Raw genomic sequence first — 18,861 nt, 5'->3', positions numbered from 1 at the left:
GGCATTTCCTCTGAATCTATAAGGCCTCAGCTCAAGGTCGCGTCCTCCAGGAAGCCTTCTCTGATTACTCACTTGATGCATTTCTTTTTAAAAATATTTATTCAGCTAATATTTATTGAGCACTCACTATGTCCCAAGCACTTTTCTAGGCGGTGGGGATAGAACAGTGAATTAGAGAGTCCACAGCCTTGCCCTCTTGGAGACAGACAGTCCATACACAAGCGTACATTAAACAACAAAACAAAATACGATTTCTGAGAGTGTCACAGTGCTATGAAAAAGCAAGAGCAAGGGAAGGGGTCAGGCAGAGCAAGGTAGGGGTCCCTGACATCCAAGCTCACAGCGGCCTCTCCCCAACCGCGGTACCGCTCTGGGGACCCGCCCTGGGCACCCGCCCTGGGGCCGCGCGAATGGGCGCGCGGAGGAGGCGCGTCGGTGACACCGGGGCTGCGGTGATGGTTACCTGGGCCCCGCCCCGGGGGCCGGGATGGAGCCCGGGCCTCAGCCCCCGCCCGCGGCCGCGCCGCCCGCTCGCGGTCGCCGCCCTGGAGGCGCGCTCGCTCCCGGGGAGGACGCGCCCGTGCGGGTCACCAGGTGAGGCGGCCGCTGGAGCCATCTCCCGGCCGCGCGGCCTGGGGGCGGGTCCGGTTGAGGCCCCGCCCCCAGGGCTGTCCATAAATGCGCGGGGGCGGGCGGACCCAGCGGTCGGGAGTGCTGCTGGCAGGTGAGCGAGAGAGGTCGGCGCGCCCCGCGTCCCGTCCGCCGCGCGCCTGGGTCGGGCCGGGCTCGGAGCCCCAGCCATGCTGTTCTGGCACACGCAGCCCGAGCACTACAACCAGCACAACTCCGGCAGCTACCTGCGGTAAGGGGCTTGGGCCGGGGTCTGCGGGCCGGGAGCGGGGCGGCCGGGCCAGGGGTCCGGAGCGCCCCCGCTGCGCCCCCGCCTCCCCTCTGTCTGCCCTTGGGGGACTGAGGGAGACCCGCCCAGAGTCCCGCCTGGGACCGACGGACCGACCCCAGCGGGAACCGACGCTCAGAGTTGGGGACCCCCCCGGGAGGCGGGTTTGCGGAGTCTGGTGCCCGCGGGGGCTGCTTCCCCGACGACCCCGGCGGGCGCAGAGCGCGCATCTCTGGCCGCAGCCTCTCCGGGGCCGTCCGCCTCCCTGTCTCTCCTCTGCCCGCTCGCGTCGGAGAAGAGGAAACTTCCTGCCGTCGGTCTGGAGCCTATCCCGGGGAGTCTAGTTCCCTGCTCTTTGCCCCTCTCCGCCCGGTCCCTCTCCGAGCCTCGCGTCCTCTCCAGTGTCCTTGCTCCGGCCGAGGGGCGAGAGAGCGGCGAGCGCGGCCCTGCGCTGGGCCTCGCGGGCCGGCGGGGGCGGGCGGGGGCTTGGGAGGGACAGGGTCCCCCCTCCCACCAGGTGGTCTTGCGTGTGTAGGCCCGAGGCCCGCACATTGATTGCCCTTGATGGAAATCTTTCTTCTTCTGCAGGGATTTGACTAGTGCTCTTCAAAGGGAAAAGTAAGTCCTGCCTGTCTTGCAAAGTTTTCTCCCCTGTCCCCTTGAAGGAAGTGGCACCTCCGTTAGCTTCAGTTCCTGGAGGATTGTTTTTCCCTGTTGTGCAGCTGGCCGGGTACTAATGGGCGGTCATTTCACTTTCTGAACTCGCCTGAACCAGCTGTAGCCTGTCTTTATTTCCATCCTAGTCACAGTTTATGAAATGTGCCTAATTTAACCCAAAGGGCATTTGGTGTGAGCTCAGAGAAAGTGAATTGTGGGACCTAGGTGGGAAGTCGCTGGTACAGGCTGCCCCACAGTGAGAGCCCGTCCTGCATGCTTCATTTCATTTTTATTTTTGGTCCCTAGAAGTTTCAAGTCAGATTTAGCAGTACAGGTGATTTGGAAATCCTGGCTTTTGATAGATATTTGTCCAGTAGTCGTCCCCGAAGGCATCCCCATTTCAGAAGGCAAAGGAGTGATTGGGTTTATGTAATGTGTCTGCTGTGTTTTATCATGGGCCAGAGTGGTAGGGGATGGCAGAAGTCTAGGGTCTTAATTAAGGACTGATGGCTTCTCTGCAGACCATGGTGATGTCACCAGAGGGAGACTGCTCTGGGGGATGTTAAGCCCACCGGGAAGATTTTTTTTTTTTTGGCCATGCCTTGCGGCTCGCGGGGATCTTACTTCCCCGTGCCCCCTGCAGTGGAAGCGTGGAGTCCTAACCACTGGACCGCCAGGCAAGTCCCCTACTGGGCAGATGTTAATCCCTGGCAGAAGGCTGTGTCTGTTCGCTTACTTGAAATGCTACAATGGGATACATTTATTGTACCGCACCATGCAGTTTTAGGTGTGATTTTGCCTGAATTTTATAGTTTGTGGCCATTCGGTATGTTGCCATAGATTAGAACTAAGTCTGGAGGTGACCCTGAGTGGAGACGTGAGTGTATTTAAAACTTCCTGGATACCGAAAATGTCATCCTTTTAGGGAATAATTCTCCTCTTGGGCGGGAGGTGCCCCTGCTCCGGAGATGGGATTTTGGGGAGTACCTTTTAGGAGTTTGGTATTGCATTCAGCGGGGTGAGGTGGGATGCGAGTTGGGGTGAAAGGTCGTTTGGGGAGCATGGATTAAAAAGCATGTTGGTCCACACTCTTTTTGTTTTTTTTGGCCATGCCTAGCATTATGCGGGATCTTAGTTCCCCGACCAGGGATTGAACCCGCGCCCCCTGCAGTGGAAGCGTGGAGTCCTAACCACTGGACAGCCAGGGAGGTCCCCACACTCTGTTTTAATTTCACTTCTTGGAAGCTGGGGTGTTCACCCTTGGAGAGGTTGACCTCGGTGAACGCCAAGGTGAGGGTCAGTGAATATGCCTCTGGTCCCCCTGGCTCTAGAGCGAAGGTCTTGTCCTTTTGTTTAGTTTGTGCATTTTCTTTTTGGTCCTCTCCTCACTGAGCGGCACCTCTGCAAGTTGTCTCACCTTCCCAGGTAGCGGCCTGTACTCCCTTCTTCCCTCCTTCTGTTTCATGTCCTGGTGACTTTATTGCTCAGCAAATAAGGATGCCAGGCTTGAAACAAGTTACTGTTGAGTGATGGCTCTTACCCACCCTCCTCCCCTGCATCCCTCCCTTTTTTTAAATTTAAAGGCACCAGCCCATGGATTATTAACTTAACGTGGTCTGGGCAAACACAAAATTATGCAATCGCCCGGGGAGCACGCCTGCCTGCTTCTCCCCTGTTCCTAGATAACCTCTTGGGCTGGGAGTGTGCCCCGGTCTGGGCAAAGGAAGGTGTGGGGTGGGAGAGCCAGGGCCGTGGATGGTGGCAGGGCTGGCCCCCCACAGGGGAGGTTTTCCACGTGAGCCCCAAGCCAGACTTTTCCTTCTGAGAGTTGTTGCGACATGTTGGGGTGTGTGCCGGGTCTGTGTTTTAGAGCTACTCGTTTGTGGTGCTGTCTGAGGAGCAGATTATACCAGTGACTCTGCTGTTTATATAGTGAAGTGGGGTCAGTGAATCTGATTCAGAACCCAGGATGCTCCGAGGGTAGAGGGTTATTAAGATAAGGGCACGGGCACTTTTTTGGCATGGGTGTCCGTGCCATAATCTGTTCGTAATCCAGAGAGCGTAACCAAGTCTCTCCTGCTTTCAGGTCCTTCATGTTCTCAAGGATTTCTCTTTTCCTTGGGAAGGCACTTAAGAAATACATCCAGAAACAAGTTATCCAGTCCTAGGCTGATTTTTTGGATCTGATGGGGATTTTTGTTTAGAGGTGGAGGAAAAGAATCTTTGAGCATCTCAGTATTTTCCATTTGGGTAAGAAAACTGAACAGAAACCAAGGTCCTTCTTGTTTTGCGTTTAGGAGATATTAGTATGACCCTTAAAATAGGGCTTATGGGCCAGCTGTCCTTTTTTTTTTAGAAGGGTGGAGGGTTGTCTCAGTTTGGGTGGGTGAAGCAGTTTCTCCATTTGCATGGTTTCCAGAGTCCGGAGGACAGGAAATTGTCTTGGTCTGAGAAGTGGCCAATAACTGGGACAGTTTATTCAAAAAGATTAAAAATTTTGTTCGGGCTCTTATTCTAAAAGCCAGACTCTTGTGGATGGCAACCAGGCGGCATCTGAATCAATCTCTCGAAGGTCTTGGTGTGAAAGTAGAATCATCCAGGATTGGTCTCCCTCGTTGGAAAGCATCTTAGAGTATCTGTGACACGCGGTGCGGTAGGCTGAACCCGCCTGCTGCACCATGCTGGGCTGCGTTGCCCTTGACACCAGGGCTGGCCACATGGCCCTGTCTTTGCGAATGGGCTCCGGGGACCCTGCTCCTGACCCCTCCCTCCTGTGTTGCAGCGACGTCCTCGCCCTGCCCATCTTCAAGCAGGAGGAGCCCCAGCTGTCCCCCGAGAGCGAGGCCCGCCTGCCACCCCTGCAGTATGTGCTGTGTGCCGCCACGTCCCCAGCTGTGAAGCTGCACGAAGAGACTTTGACCTACCTCAACCAAGGTAGTCCTGGAGCACCGGGCCGGGGTGGAGCCTGGGGCTGGGGAGACCGCCCAGGAGTGGGGAGTTGACCTGAATGACCCATTTGGGCCTGTTACCTTGTCAGGGTGGGAGAGTTGGGGTTCGGGAAAGGAGCGCTGGTGTCCTAGCTGCGAGACTTCTGAGCCTCAGTGTTTTCATCTGAGAAATGGACACATCAGCTGTGTTTCACTCAGGCCAAATGAGTGAAGGTTCACATTCCTTGTACGGGCCCTCCAGGGAGCAGATGATGCTCAGTGATTGGCAACCATACTTATAATTACTACTTGCTGGGACCACACCCGCTGTCCTTTCCCGGACGTAGATTGAGCACCTTTGGTATACAAGGTCAGCTGCCCTTTCTGGAGCTGCACCCGGCAGTGATGGGAAGGCCCAGGGGCCGGATTCCACACGTGCCAGGCAGGAGCCCTTTGTGGCGATGGGGACAAGCGCGTCCTGGGAGAGATGGCACGGGCGTTTGACTTTGCTTTCCAGCCCCAGCGCTTCCCAGCTCTTTGACTTTTCCTCTGAGCCTCAGTGTGTTCACGTGTGAAACGAGAACCGTCATTTTGTGAGGTTTGAGAGGATGAAGGCGTGTGAAGTGCCTGTTCCATTTCTGATGTCCTTTATCAGGACCCGTGGACCAGTGGCCTAACCGATGGTGTTTTTGTGGTTTCTATATGCTGTGTGCCTGTGTTTATTGCCCTTCCCGTCTGGGTCACCTCAGACGCCCTGGCGTGCAGCGGATTAGTTGCCCCTGTGTTTAAAGTGGGCAGAGCCGAGGGGCAGGGGGATGCAGTACTTTCTGGAAGGGCAGGGGATGACAGTGCGGTTGCAGTTTATCTTCCACGGGCGGCCTCCTTTCTGCAGAACTCTGGCTTCCCGACCTGGGGAGCCAGCCGGGGGCGGAAGTCCAGCCTGACCATCAGGCTTACCTCTGACAGCTCAGCTGGCCAGCTTCTGGGCCGGGGACCAGCTCAGAGTCAGCAGGTGGCTCGGCATCGGCCTGTGGACGTGGCCAGGGCAAGGGCATGCTTATCCCTGTGGGGGGCTCTGGGGCCTCAGCGGGTCGCCAAGCCGAGCTCAGTCGGCTCTCGGGTGCCTGGCTCAGGCCCTGAGATCTGTGTTCCCTTTGCCGAGGCTGGTGACCGCTGACGGCAGGTGAGCTGGCCGTGTGGAAGAATGCCTCTGTGTGTCTGTGCTTGTTTGCGGAATGGCTTTGGCCATTTTCCTTTCTCTTTCACAGAAGGTCAAACGCTACCAACCTGTATATCTTGGAGCAGTGGTTTTCCCCTCTGGGCCTCTGCTCTCTTGCCTAAGTGCAGCATGAAGAAACTGGGTGAGGTTTACAGAGAGCTGAGGTCAGGGGTGGTTCTTGTTCCTGGCCCGTCCTGGGGTCAGAGGCCCAGCTGCTGGCCCAGCGCGCCCGCCTCCCCCCTCCCCCATCTCTAAGGCCTTTGACTGCCCCACCTACCTTCTCTCCACCCCATCCCTCCTTTCTTTCAGTCAACTTTCAACAGCGTTTGGCAGTCAACACACTAGGTCTTTTTAAAAGGGTTATCCTTTGCTAATATAGAGAAGATAAAAGAGGCAGAAAGAGTTGCCCCTGTGTTAATTTAGTGTATTTGCTTTAGGTCTTTTTAGTGCATTTGCTTTAGTGTATTTGCTTTAGGTCTTTCTTTTTTTTTTTAATATGTTCCTAAAATAAATTTATTTATTTTATTTAATTTTATTTTTGGCTACGGTGGGTCTTCATTGCTGCACGCGGGCTGCGGCGGGAGGGGGCTACTCTTCGTTGCGGTGCGCGGGTGTCTCACTGCGGTGGCTTCTCTTGTTGCAATGCACGGGCTCTAGGCGCGTGGGCTCAGTAGTTGTGGCTCGTAAGCTCTAGAGCACAGGCTCAGTGGTTGTGGCGCACGGGCTTAGTTGCTCTGCAGCATCTGGGATCTTCCCAGACCAGGGATTGAACCTGTGTTCCCTGCATTGGCAGGCGGATTCTTAACCACTGCGCCACCAGGGAAGTCCCCACAGGGCTTAATCTTAAACTAGCATTTAAATGTAACCTCATTACTAACGTGGTTGAATATTTAAAATATATTTATTGGTCTTTTAAACTTCTCCATCAGTTAAATTCATGTTCTTTGCACATTTCTTATTGGGATGGTTCCGTCTCACAGATTGTAAGAGCATACCCTAAATGAAGAATATTAACCTTTTAGCTGCCGTATATTGGAAACAATTTTTTCCCTGACCATTTAACCATATTTATTTTGTGATAACTATATTTATGGTGTGAGATGTATGTCATGGATAGAAATTGACTTTCAACATCTATTGTCAAGTCTTTCAGTTTTCTAAAATGATTTTCCTTTTATGTTTAGAATGCCTGCCCACCCCAAAATCAGCTTAGTGGTTTCCTAAAGTTCATGTAATGGTTTCTAAATTTTAACATTGCAATGTGCTTGGGATTCTTTTGGAAACGATAATTAGTCATTTAATGATGATTTTGGATTATTACTATATAAAATATATGTATTTCTTTTTTTCTCCCAGCTTTACCAGTGGGATTTATACTTTCATACGTTACATTTGGAGTTTGTGATGTAAACGTCTAAGTTTACTTATTTTTCTAAATAGTTGACCTACTAGTTAATGCCTGGTTTACCTCTTATTCTCACTGGTTTAAATGCCACTTTCGAAACATTTAAAAAGCCATATTCTAAACTATGGGTCCAGAAACAGATGTGTAGATGTTTGTCCTGTACACCTGATTGTTGCCCCATTTCTAGCTGAACTAATTGTAGCTTGGAAGTATGTTTCCCTTTTTGGGAGTAGAAGTTCCTTTTATCATTCTTCTTAACCTTTCTCAGTCACCTATTCTTACAGATGGATTTTACAACCATTGAATCTTCCTTCTATACTTTTTAAAAAAATATTTATGAGATCATATACTGTATAAAGTTGTTTCTTTTATTAAACTATTCTTGTAATATTTTCTATTATAAAACCTCTTAGACATCATTTAAAATGTCTACGTAATATTTCACTATTTTCTTTTATTGTTTAGGACTGATTATTGTCTTAACTGCTGGGATGAAATATACAGTGTAATTACTTGAGTGTCTGTCTCCCATAATAGAATGGAAGCTCTGTGAGGGCAGAGCCATGTCTATGTTTTTAACATTATATCCCAAGTGTTAAGCTTGGTGCCTTGATAGTAGATGCTCTGTAAATATTCAGAAAATTTAAAAATAAGCATGATTTATTTTATTTCCATTTCACTTTTCTCTCTCTTCCCCTCTCTCTTTTTTTTTTGTTGCTATTATCAGTAATGCTGTACTTGATATCTTTTTCAATGTACCTTATTTAAAGTAGCTTCTATGCCTGTGTCATATGACAAATAAGCATCAGTTTAAAAGAAAAGGAGCTTTGACATATCAGTCAACAGTCAAAACCTTTCTGTTTAATTAAAAAGTTTGCTATTAAGTGTTTAATGCTTATTGCGTTGGCTCTATGACGTTTAGGGCACTATTTCTCTGAGGCCATCCCATGTCTTCTTTCTTGTAATGATGTGTTTAAGGTTCTCCAAAGACATGGAAGGGATGCTGGATCTGTAAATGAAAAAGTCATTTAAACCATTGGATGCTCATTTTTCAGTGCAGTGTCAGACCAGTGCCCTCACATCATGGCTTGGATAAGGTGTGTTCCTTGTGGGTGTCTTATCACCAAGCCCAACGGCTAGTTTTGGATACAGTGAAAATGGTTTGAGAACCAAAGTACGTGCTCTTCCCCTGAAATGGAGTCCTAAGGTGAAGGGGTAGACAGCTGTTGAATGGAGGTCTTCGAACTCCCAGGCCAACCTCTTTGTCAGTGGCCGAAGGTCACTGTGGAGACATGTTTCCTGAAGGCTGGAGCCGGAGGCAAGGGATGAAGTAGGTAAGGTGGTGGGAGAGTCAGGGAGATCAGAAGAAAGAGGACCCCAGGCAATCTGTGTAGGCAATTCTGGCTTTGAGATAAGAACAGCTTTGCAAGAATGGCTTGTTATGGAGAAAACTTCGGAATTTCCTACCAAAGCAACTCTTCGATCTTAAATATAGTGATGGATTTTTCCAACAGTCTTATGTTCATTCATTCATGGAATAAAACTTCCTGTCCTTTGGAAAGAGAGGATGGTTCAGGGAGAGAGAGAAAAGCCACGTGTAAAGGCAGGAACGGGTAGGGTGTGGGTGCAGTTAAAGCACACTGTTTATGAAGGATCCTGAGCAATTCAGTATGACTAGGGTTTGGAACATGAGGAGGAGTAGGAATGTATATGGCTGGAGAGGTAGACCAGATAGCCAAGATCTCCCGCTGCCTTGCTGAGGCTGAGCTATTGGGCAGCCCTCCCTGGGTACGTCCTTTAAACAACCTCCCAGTGCTTCCAGCTCCTCATGTGTAAAAGGAAGGAAATAGAATCCCTACGAAGTACGTGCTGCTATGTAGCTAAAATAAGTTAATGCAGGAAGAGCACTGAAAACAGTGTGTGGCACTTTATATGAACTCACATATTAGCTATTATTAATAGTAAAATGGATACACGTTTCCCCTAGTCCTATTAGGAAGTTAACATGGCCATGAAATTGGGACCTTGATGTATTTTATTTTATTTTATTTTTTGCTACTTTAATCCTTTCTTTTCCTAATTGAAAGATTAACACAGGGTTGGTTCTAGAACTAAGAATTGTACCTCTTAGAACTGAAAGGTGGTAGCTTTGGAATAGGTTAAAGGTAGGAAGGCCTGCTGACCTTTTCTGTTAGTTCTTCATTCACTGTACAACCAGATAATAGACGTAACCTGCAGGAGACATTCCTAGGCAGGACGTTAAAATACTGTCTTTAAAATTGTGATCACAGGGGCTTCCCTGGTGGCGCAGTGGTTGAGAGTCCGCCTGCCGATGCAGGGGACACGGGTTCGTGCCCCGGTCCAGGAAGATCCCACATGCTGCGGAGCAGCTGGGCCCGTGGACCATGGCCGCTGAGCCTGCGCGTCCGGAACCTGTGCTCTGCGGCAGGAGACGCCACAACAGTGAGAGGCCCGCGTGCTGCAAAAAAAAAAAAAAAATTGTGATCACAGAAAGTGCTGGACCCCTACAAGATGTGAGTTGTTGTGTTAGGGGTTACTCTAATTGCAAGGTGAGGACCCTAGCCTTTAGAATTCCCAAAGCACTTTATGGTATGCTTTCTTTCTTCCTTTCTTTCTTTCTTTAGGCTGCACAGGGTCTTAGTTGCAGTGTGAGGGATCTCTAGTTGTGGCACACGGTATCTAGCTCCCTGACCAGGGATCGAAACCGGCCCCCATGCATTGGGAGCACAGAGTCTTAACCACTGGACCACCAGGGAAGTCCCTGGTATTCTCTTTTGAGTAATTCCCCTAAAATGTATTATTCTCATTTTACAGGCCCAGAGGGGTGAAATCTGGCACGCTTGGGGGGAGTGGTTGAGCATTGATGTGACCGTAAAGGGAATTCTGGGAGGGGCAGGCACCCGCTTTTCCTAGGGCTCCCTACAGGCAGGATTCTAGGCTAGCACTTGCAGGGGCCATGCCTGCCGCCTGGAACGCCTGGTGCAGCTCTGAGGGGCCGCGTAGGAGCCTTGCAGGGAAGAAGGCCAGGAAGGAGCCGAAATGGAGCCGGGAGAAAATGCTTCCTTGAACAACACCCAAAACCCTACAGTTTCTCCTACTCCACCCCCGCTCCCCATGCCTCCGCCCACCGTGACCTGAGGGAATGGTCAGGAGATAAGAACTCCCAGCGGGAAGTCTTGTTTTCCCAGATCCTAGAACTGAGGCAGCTTCTGCTCTAGGGGGATCGCTTAACCTCTCAAATCCTTGGGCTCCTCACCTGTGGAATTGAGCCGGGTAGCATTTTGTGCGTTGCCTCGAAAATTAAGTGAAGAACAAATGTCTGGCAAATGGTACGCCGCATAGTTTCCCCTCTCCCCAATTATATCAGTGACTCTGAATTTAAGGAATGAGGCAAAAGATTAGTTACTTTGTTTGTTATCCTTCCTGCTTAGCTGAAGTTTTCTTTCCAGATTAATTTTTAGCCTGAAGTTTGGGAATATAAACTGAGGAAACCAAATGACCCTTACATACATTACTTTTTTTTTTTTAATGCTTTCTCCCTTATTGTTTGAGTGCAAAAGTAGCCCATACTTCTTGTTAAACAGAACAGCCAAACAGTACAGAAATTTGTACTCTAAAAAGCTTCCCATAATCCCACTTCCCAAAGTTTTCTTCGTCATACATTAAATGTATGTCTAATTATATAGGTGCACACACATACGCACTTATAGGAATGTGTGTCTCTGTAAGAGAAATGAGATAATATTATGTGTACTGTTTTAGCAACTTTGTCCCCCCCCCCCCCCCCCCCCGCAAACAGTGTATCCTCAAAGTCTTTCCATGTGGGTACATTAAAAACAAACAAACAAAAAAGCTGATCTTTACTGGTTACATTGTGATCCATTGTATGGGTGTTGTGTAATTTGTTCTCTTGAGGAACATTAGGCTTGTTTCCCTTTTTTTCATAATTACACCCAGCACTCCAGTGATCATCCATGTACACATATCTTTGTGCTTAAACAGGAGTGAGAATATCTGTAGCATAAATATCTAGAAATAGAATGGCCGGCACAGCATTTTGATAGCATCTGCCGTATTGCCATGCAATAGCGTCAATGGAGTTGCACCAATTTGTCGTTTTACGAACAATAACTATCTGAATAATTGTTTATTTCCTCCTTATTCACCATTGCTCTTCCATCCCTACACACCTGGAACATAAACTCCCAGAGGGCAGAGACCTGGGTGTCTTGTTCACTGCTAGTCCTAATACAGTGCCTGGCTCACAGAACTTCTTTGAATGAATGGAGAATGTCCATTTTTCTATCCTTTTGCCAACACTTTTTAACCTTTGGTAATTAGTGGGGAAAATATAAGGTATTCCTCAATACTTTCCTCACTTCCTCAATGATGCTGAATATTTTTTCATATTTGATTTGATTGTTTCTGTGCTTTTTTGCCTTTCATCTGATTTACCCATTTTTCAAGTGGGAGTTTTCATCCTTTTTAATTTATTTGTAAGGGCTCTTTGCATATGTGGGATAATGTGTTAGAAATATTTTCCCACGCTTTCATCTATTTTATTCATTTTTCTTTCATTTGTTTGCTTGTTCTTTATTTTACATAATAAAAGTTTTAATACATTTTTATGTGATCAGGCTTATTGGATTTTAATGTTTCACATCCCATTTGGGAAAGGCCTTCTGCACTTTAAGATCTTAATAGTATTCACCTGTGGTTTTTTTTTAATTTTTAAATTAAAAAAAAAATTTTTTTTTAATTTAAAAAAATTTTTGGCCACACTGTGTGGCTTGCAGGATCTTAGTTCCCTGACCAGGGATTGAACCCCAGTCCCAGCAGTGAGAGCACCGAGTCCTAACTACTGGACCTCCAGGGAATTCCTTTTTTTAAAAAATTAAAAAAATTTTTTTTTATTCACTTGTTTTTTAGAAATGTCCTCCTCCCCCACCCCCAAACCTGGGTCTTTCATACTTTGGCACTTATTGTGGTATGGAAGGAATGAGGTGGGAATCCAACCGTCATATTGCCCCCAAATAACTTACTGAACAGGGAACTTTCATTTGGTAGAATATGCAGCCATGAAAAGCATGAAGTAGATCCTTATGTAAAGCCATGAAGGATATCCAGCATGTGCTAGTAAATTAACAAAACAAAACAAAACAAACCAAACTTTCTCTTTGTTGGTAACACCAATTAGGATAATGCTGTTAATTATCCGTTCTTAGAAACTTGGTGGCAGATTGAAAGCCAGGAATTTTGGAGCTGGATACACCCATGTTTCAATTCCTGGCTCTCTGTTCTTTCCCAAGTTACCGAACCTGTCAACTGTGTTTTCTGTAAAATACAGAACAACTTCAGGTGTTGTCTTGAGAATTAACTGAGGTATTGGTTATTGTTGTTTGTTTTTGCTGTGCCAGGATACTTTATTTTGGCTCCATAAAATTTGGAAATGTTTCCTCAGCAAAGGATTTTATAAACCACACAACAAAGCTTAAATAAAAAACCCAGAAATTAAGGAACAAATGTTTTCCCAGATGTCAACTCCTCATAATTCATTTATGAATTCATCAGCTAATAAAAATACTAAGAAGTGAGCTGGGGTTTTGGTTATTGATTTGGTTTTATTATTTCTTTGTTTTTTTTTTAAATAATTTTTTTTAACATATATATTTTTAAATTAATTAATTAATTTTATTTTTGGCTGCGTTGGGTCTTCGTTGCTGCTCATGGGCTTTCTCTAGTTGCGGCGCATGGGGGTTACTCTTCATTGCAGTGCGTGGGCTTCTCATTGTGGTGGCTTCTCTTGTTGCGGAGCACGGGCTCTAGGCGCACGGGCTTCAGTAGTTGTGGCACGAGGGCTCAGTAGTTGTGGCTCATGGGCTCTAGAGCGCAGGCTCAGTAGTTGTGGCACAGGGGCTTAGTTGCTCCACGGCATATGGGATCTTCCCGGACCAAGGCTCGAACCCGTGTCCCCTGCATTAGCAGGCGGATTCTTAACCACTGTGCCACCAGGGAAGTCCCTATTTCTTTGTTTTTAAGACCGACATTTATTGAAATAAATAGGAGCTTCCTTGTACAGATTTCTTATCACAGCTCAGCATAGAGAAATGATTTTTAATGTTTCAAAGGTCTCCTGGTCGTGTCACATGTCAGTTATGCTTTAAGCAATGGTGGACTATTTAATTAAATTAAGATAGAATACTTAGACAATCTAATTCCACGGGGTCCAATGAACTAGGAATGACATATTCTTAAGAATTATGTAAGGGGATTCCCTGGTGGTCCAATGGTTAGGACTCAGTGCTCTCACTGCCAGGGCCCCAGGTTCCATCCCTGGTCAGGGAACGGAGAACCTGCAAGCTGTGTGGTGCAGAAAAAAAAAAAAAAAAAAAGAATTATGTTAAAAATTAAAGAAAACCAGACAGCTCAAGGTAAGGAATTTAACGCTTTTCTATGTATGGGAAGATGCAAGAGTCTGGGCTGATTGAAATCATTCCTTTGGTATGCACCTTAGCTACCTAGGGTCAGTATCCTATACTTTCTCACCCTGAGTTTCCTCGGGGTGCATTATTGGGGGGTGACTGCAGCGGCTGAGGCTGCAACATCCTTTGTTTACTGATGGCAGGCAACATTTCTTCATAGACCTCCAGAAACACTATATTAGAAATTATAATATGAGAACAAATGCAGCATCAGTGAAGCCACACATTAAATAGAGTTGACCTCCATCAGGATTAATTTAAAGAGAAGACACATCAGCTGTCCTGCCGTGCTGGTATGTGTTCAGAGGTTGGCTGCTGTGAATCTGAATCCAGCCTCCACATTACCCTGAATCACTGTGCTTTTCCTTTTGCTCCCCTGGGGACCTGATGACGCAGGGATGTCCCGATCTGTTTTCAATGGAGGTTTTATTATTTTTCAGGCATTGTGAGGCCAAAAGATAAGGAGACATTACCATGAGAAAGACAGTTTGTTACTCATGGTTCCCACGTGGAGGGCCTTAGGGAGAGGCACCAGGGTCAGTCAGGAGGCAGAGGGAATGAGGGGAGAATCTGGGCGAGACCCTTTCTGGTGGTCTCTAGGGGAAGGAATGGGTGAGGCAGAGAAAGCAGGTTTAGAATTGGCTCTGGGGCAGAAAGGCTGTCCCTAGGTGTCTGGTACCCACCCAGCTCTGGAGTGATTAGGGCAGGGGACTGGTGGAGTGTGACGTTCTGTGAAAACCTGATAGAGCAGGGGATGGACTGGAGTATGGACTCTAGGTTAGTTTGCATATGAAAAGCATACCCTAGGCTAGTCATTGACTATCCCTAAGAATTGGCCAGCCCTGGGAGGGGCACCCTACCCAGGGTTCACAGGGCTCCAGATGTCAAGGCATCAGAAGCCCATGGTTCATTTAAAACTACCGGACCTTCTTGGGCCCTGCCTTGGGCTGCAGGTTGAGTGACAGGCACAAAGGGGCCACTTGGGAAAAGCTGGATTTCCTATTCTGTTTTAAAAATTTCTTTTGGCCTTGTCCCGCAGCTTGTGGGATCTTAGTTCCCCGACCAGGGGTTGAACCCACGCCCTTGGCAGTGAGAGCGCAGAGTCCTAACCCTGGACCGCCAGGGAATTCCCTGGATTCCTCATTCTAAGTCAGCCATTTTTACTTGTGAGTGTTTTCCCCCCTTCCGATTGAGCTTTCTCTCAGGCTCTACAACCATCAACAAACTCTCTTTCCTTTTTTTCCCCCTAATTGAAGTATAGTTGATTTACAATGTTGTGTTAAATTTTGCTGTACAGCAAAGTGATTCAGCTGTACATATATATACATATATTCTTTTTTAAAATTAATTAATTAATTAATTTTTGGCTTCGTTGGGTCTTCGTTGCTGTTCACGGGCTTTCTCTCTGGTTGCAGTGAGCGGGGGCCACTCTTCGTTGTGGTGCGCGGGCTTCTCATTGTGGTGGCTTCTCTTGTTGTGGAGCATGGGTTCCAGGCATGCAGGCTTCAGTAGTTGCTCCACGCGGGCTCAGTAGTTGTGACTCACGGGCCCTAGGGCGCAGGCTCCGTAGTTGTGGCGCATGGGCTTAGTTGCTCCGTGGCATGTGGGATCTTCCCGGACCAGGGATCGAACCTGTGTCCCCTGCATTGGCAGGCGGATTCTCAACCACTGCGCCACCAGGGAAACCCCTCTCAAGATTTTTTAAGGAAATATTTAAGTTAATAGCATCACTGAGTCTCTTCAGAATGACCTGTGACCGATGACCTTGGTCTGCGTTTTCTTTATTTATTTTATTATATTTCTTTTAGATTTTTTTTTTTTTTTTGCGGTACGCGGGCCTCTCATTGCTGTGGCCCCTTCTGTCACGGAGCACAGGCTCTGGATGCACAGCCTCAGCGGCCACGGCTCACGGGCCCAGCCGCTCCGCGGCATGTGGGATCTTCCCGGACCGGGGCACAAACCTGTGTCCCCTGCATCGGCAGGCGGACTCTCAACCACTGCGCCACCAGGGAAGCCCGGTCTGCGTTTTCTGACTCACTCTTTTGGCTGATGCCAAGTTGCCATCATTCATGTAATCGCTCAAGAGAGCAGGTGAGATTATCATCTTCAGAGGTTTTAGCTGACTTGCTGTATCATTGCCCTCCCGTTCCCTTTCTGTGAAGTTTTCCAGCTCTTTCTGTGTTTTTTCCTCTCTCCCATCCTTTCCGTCCCTTTAGAATACGTTCTACATTCTTCTGAGACATCTTTGTGATGTTTTGGGCCCCAGTCACTTGGGACTGGAAGGACTTTTTTTTAATATTTATTTGGTTGCACTGGGTCTTAGTTGCAGCAGGCATGCTCCTTAGTTGCAGCATGTGAACTCTTAGTTGCGGCATGCATGTGAGATCTAGTTCCCTGACCAGGGATCGAAACCGGGCCCCCTGCATTGGGAGCATGGAGTCTTAACCACTTTTAAGGGAAGTCCTGGGACTGGAAGGATTTTGATGCCTCTGCCAGTGACTGTCTGGCCTTCCAGACGAGCCATCATCACTCCATGGAATGAAATTTTGGGGGACCTGCTTTCTATTCTCAGTCAAGGTGCAAAGGTGGACCTAGTTGCATCTTTATTAAGTGCTTCCAAGCATTCAGAAACAGTTTGTAACGTCCAAGGACTTTCCCCTGCTGCAGTGGACTTGAGGGCTTCTGGAACGAGTGTAATCTGCTAACTGACGACACACTCTTCAAAAGCGCTTTTGGCTAGTTTGATTCCTGTCACCCCCCACCCCCCACCAAAGTACCTTGGCTTTTTACTGTAAAAATAGTCAAAGCAGCACCCACCAAAATTTCCAGGGGAAAATCAAATGCACTTGCGCTTGGTGCCCATAATTTGGACAACTTCATAGGAACACTTCTGATCAGAGCAGCTCTGCCCCTGGTCAGTGGCTTGGGGGCTACAGCTGCCTGCCTGGAGCCTTGAGTGTCGTACTCCTAAATCAAACATGGGCCTGGCCACCAGGACAGACCATCAGTTTGGGGGAGGTGGTATCAGGTTTAATTGACTTCACTCTGGTCACTGCACAGGTAGGAAGGGTTATACTTTGTATGGCATTGTGGGAAGATAATTAAAAAAACTTTTTTTATTGAAATGCAGTTGATTTACAATGTTGTGTTAATTACTGCTGTACAACAAAGTGATTCAGTTATATTAATATATACATTCTTTTTTAAAATATTCTTTTCCATTATGGTTTATCATAGGCTATTGAATATAGTTCTCTGTGTTATACAGGAGGACCTTGTTGTTTATCCATTGGGAAGATAATTTAAGTGCCAGGTCTATAAGTGGGTCTCAAAAAATGTTATTTCCCTTCTGCCACCAAATTTGGCTGACTGGAGGGAAGGGGGCAGGAAGGAAGGTCAGGAGTAGATGGGCCCACTTTGCTCTGTGTAAATCAGCTCCTGAGTTAGGTTTCAGGGACCACTGAACTATGGTTAGAATCACTACTTAGAAGAATGTGTCTAAACCAAACATATGGGTACCAAAGCGGAAAGGAGGGGAGGAGAGGGATAAATTAGCAGTTTGAGATTAGCAGATACAAACTACTATATATAAAATACGTAAACACTAGGGACCTACTGTCTAGCACAGGGAACTATATTCAGTATTTTGTAATAAACCATATTGGAAAAGAATCTGAAAAAGAATAGATATATAAGGGCTTCCCTGGTGGCGCAGTGGTTGAGAGTCCGCCTGCTGATGCGGGGACGCGGGTTCGTGCCCGGGTCCGGGAGGATCCCACGTGCCGCAGAGCGACTGGGCCATGAGCCATGGCCGCTGAGCCTGCGCGTCCGGAGCCTGTGCTCCGCAACGGGAGAGGCCACAACAGTGAGAGGCCTGCATACAGCAAAAAAAAAAAAGAGAAAAAAAAAAGAATAGATATATGTATAACTGAATCACTTTGCTGTACTGCAGAAACTCACAAAATATTGTAAATCAACTATACTTCAATTAAAAAAAACGTGTACAGATTCTCTGCTCTGAATGAGGAAGGGGTTTTGTGTCTTGTTTTAAAGGAACTGCTGTACACGAGTAGGTACCGTGATCTGTCCAACCCCTTCCTTTCCCAAGAAGAGGAAGAAGCCCAGAGGAAAGGTGGAATGTTCCCAGGGCAGGCGTGAGCCCCGGGCCGGACAGATCTGGAGTCTGTCGAGGCCACAGGGAGAGGGGGAAATGCTTCTTTGTGTCAGTTAAGAGCTGGTGTCCCTACCTCATTCTTCTCCAGACTCTGTGTCCCTCTCACAGTTCCCCATGGGATACTCTTCCTTGCAAGGACCTCCAGCAAGGAAACCTATCGTTTGGGTGGATTGGTGTTGACTTGGTTGGAGGCCAGAGGTGGACAGCTGGCCTCCCTTCCCCCCTTCTACTTTGCCCCTTTCCTGATGGGGAAAGAGAGGTCTGGAGGGTGGACCTGACTTATCAGCGTGTGGAGTGCATTTCTGACGGTCTCTTAGAGAGCAACCCTATCTTCTCTCCAGGGTGGCTCTGGGGCAGTGTTTGGGCCTCAGACCGCCAGCATCAGTCTCCTGGAGTGTGTGCTTCCTTCCGTGTTAGAGCTGGGAGGGGCAGGGATCCGTTTTCGCCAGGCACACCTGTGATCGATGCTTAGGTATTCTTGGGTTTGAGAGCCACTGCCTTGAGTATACTGCTGTTCTCCACCTCTTCCAGAAAGAGAGACCCGGACCTTGCGAGGACAGGGTGGGCCCTGCCCCACTCATGGCTCTGTGCTCTGCAGGTCGGGGACTCCCTTGTGCCCAGCCAGTTGCTCTGTGCTCAGGCAGACTTGGGAGGTTCTTGACCTTCCTTATGTGGAGAACACGTGGTCTCCATCCAGTGACCAGTTCCCAGTCACTTCCATTGGATGGTTAGGGGACCCTATTTGTCTTGAATGGGAAGGAGAGACCATACATGCTCTGGGAATTCACAGAGGTGGACCGGAGATTCCTAAGTATTAGGGCTGGAGGGGGCCTAAGATGCCATCTCTGCTGTCCTGCTACTGAAAATGTCCATGGACCAGTGTCTCCTGAAAGCTGGTTAGAAATGCAGAATCTGGGGTCTGCTGCAGGACACCTAAATCAGATCCTGCATTTTCCTGCAAGTGACCAGGTGATTTATGAACATTTTGAGAAGCTCTGATCTAGCCTGTCCACCCCGCATCCCACCCCCCTGTATCATATAGGTGGTAAATGGAGGCCTGGAGAGGCTGTGTGACTTG

The 18,861-nt window shown here is 48.0% G+C and overlaps 1 protein-coding gene across 6 annotated transcripts in view; it reads left to right on the top strand.

Moving 5' to 3' along the window:
- Positions 1–696: 696 nt before the first annotated feature.
- The window catches only part of TFCP2L1 (transcription factor CP2 like 1), a 62,010-nt gene continuing 43,845 nt past the window's right edge, over positions 697–18,861 (top strand). For 3 of the 6 annotated variants that reach the window (XM_073807798.1, XM_073807799.1, XM_073807796.1), the window contains exons 1-3: positions 698–862; positions 1,487–1,516; positions 4,338–4,489. In XM_073807798.1, coding sequence (XP_073663899.1) covers positions 801–862; positions 1,487–1,516; positions 4,338–4,489 — 244 coding nt within the window. In that variant the 5' untranslated portion in view covers positions 698–800. Of the gene's footprint in view, positions 863–1,486; positions 1,517–4,337; positions 4,490–18,861 lie in introns of all 6 variants that reach the window. The other 3 variants (XM_073807801.1, XM_073807797.1, XM_073807802.1) reach the window with 3 other exon arrangements.

Source organism: Tursiops truncatus, chromosome 7 (assembly GCF_011762595.2).
Source record: "Tursiops truncatus isolate mTurTru1 chromosome 7, mTurTru1.mat.Y, whole genome shotgun sequence".
Lineage (NCBI taxonomy): Eukaryota > Metazoa > Chordata > Mammalia > Artiodactyla > Delphinidae > Tursiops > Tursiops truncatus.
The sequence above is the reverse complement of the archived record's forward strand: the minus strand, read 5'-3'. Positions and strand labels throughout refer to the sequence as shown.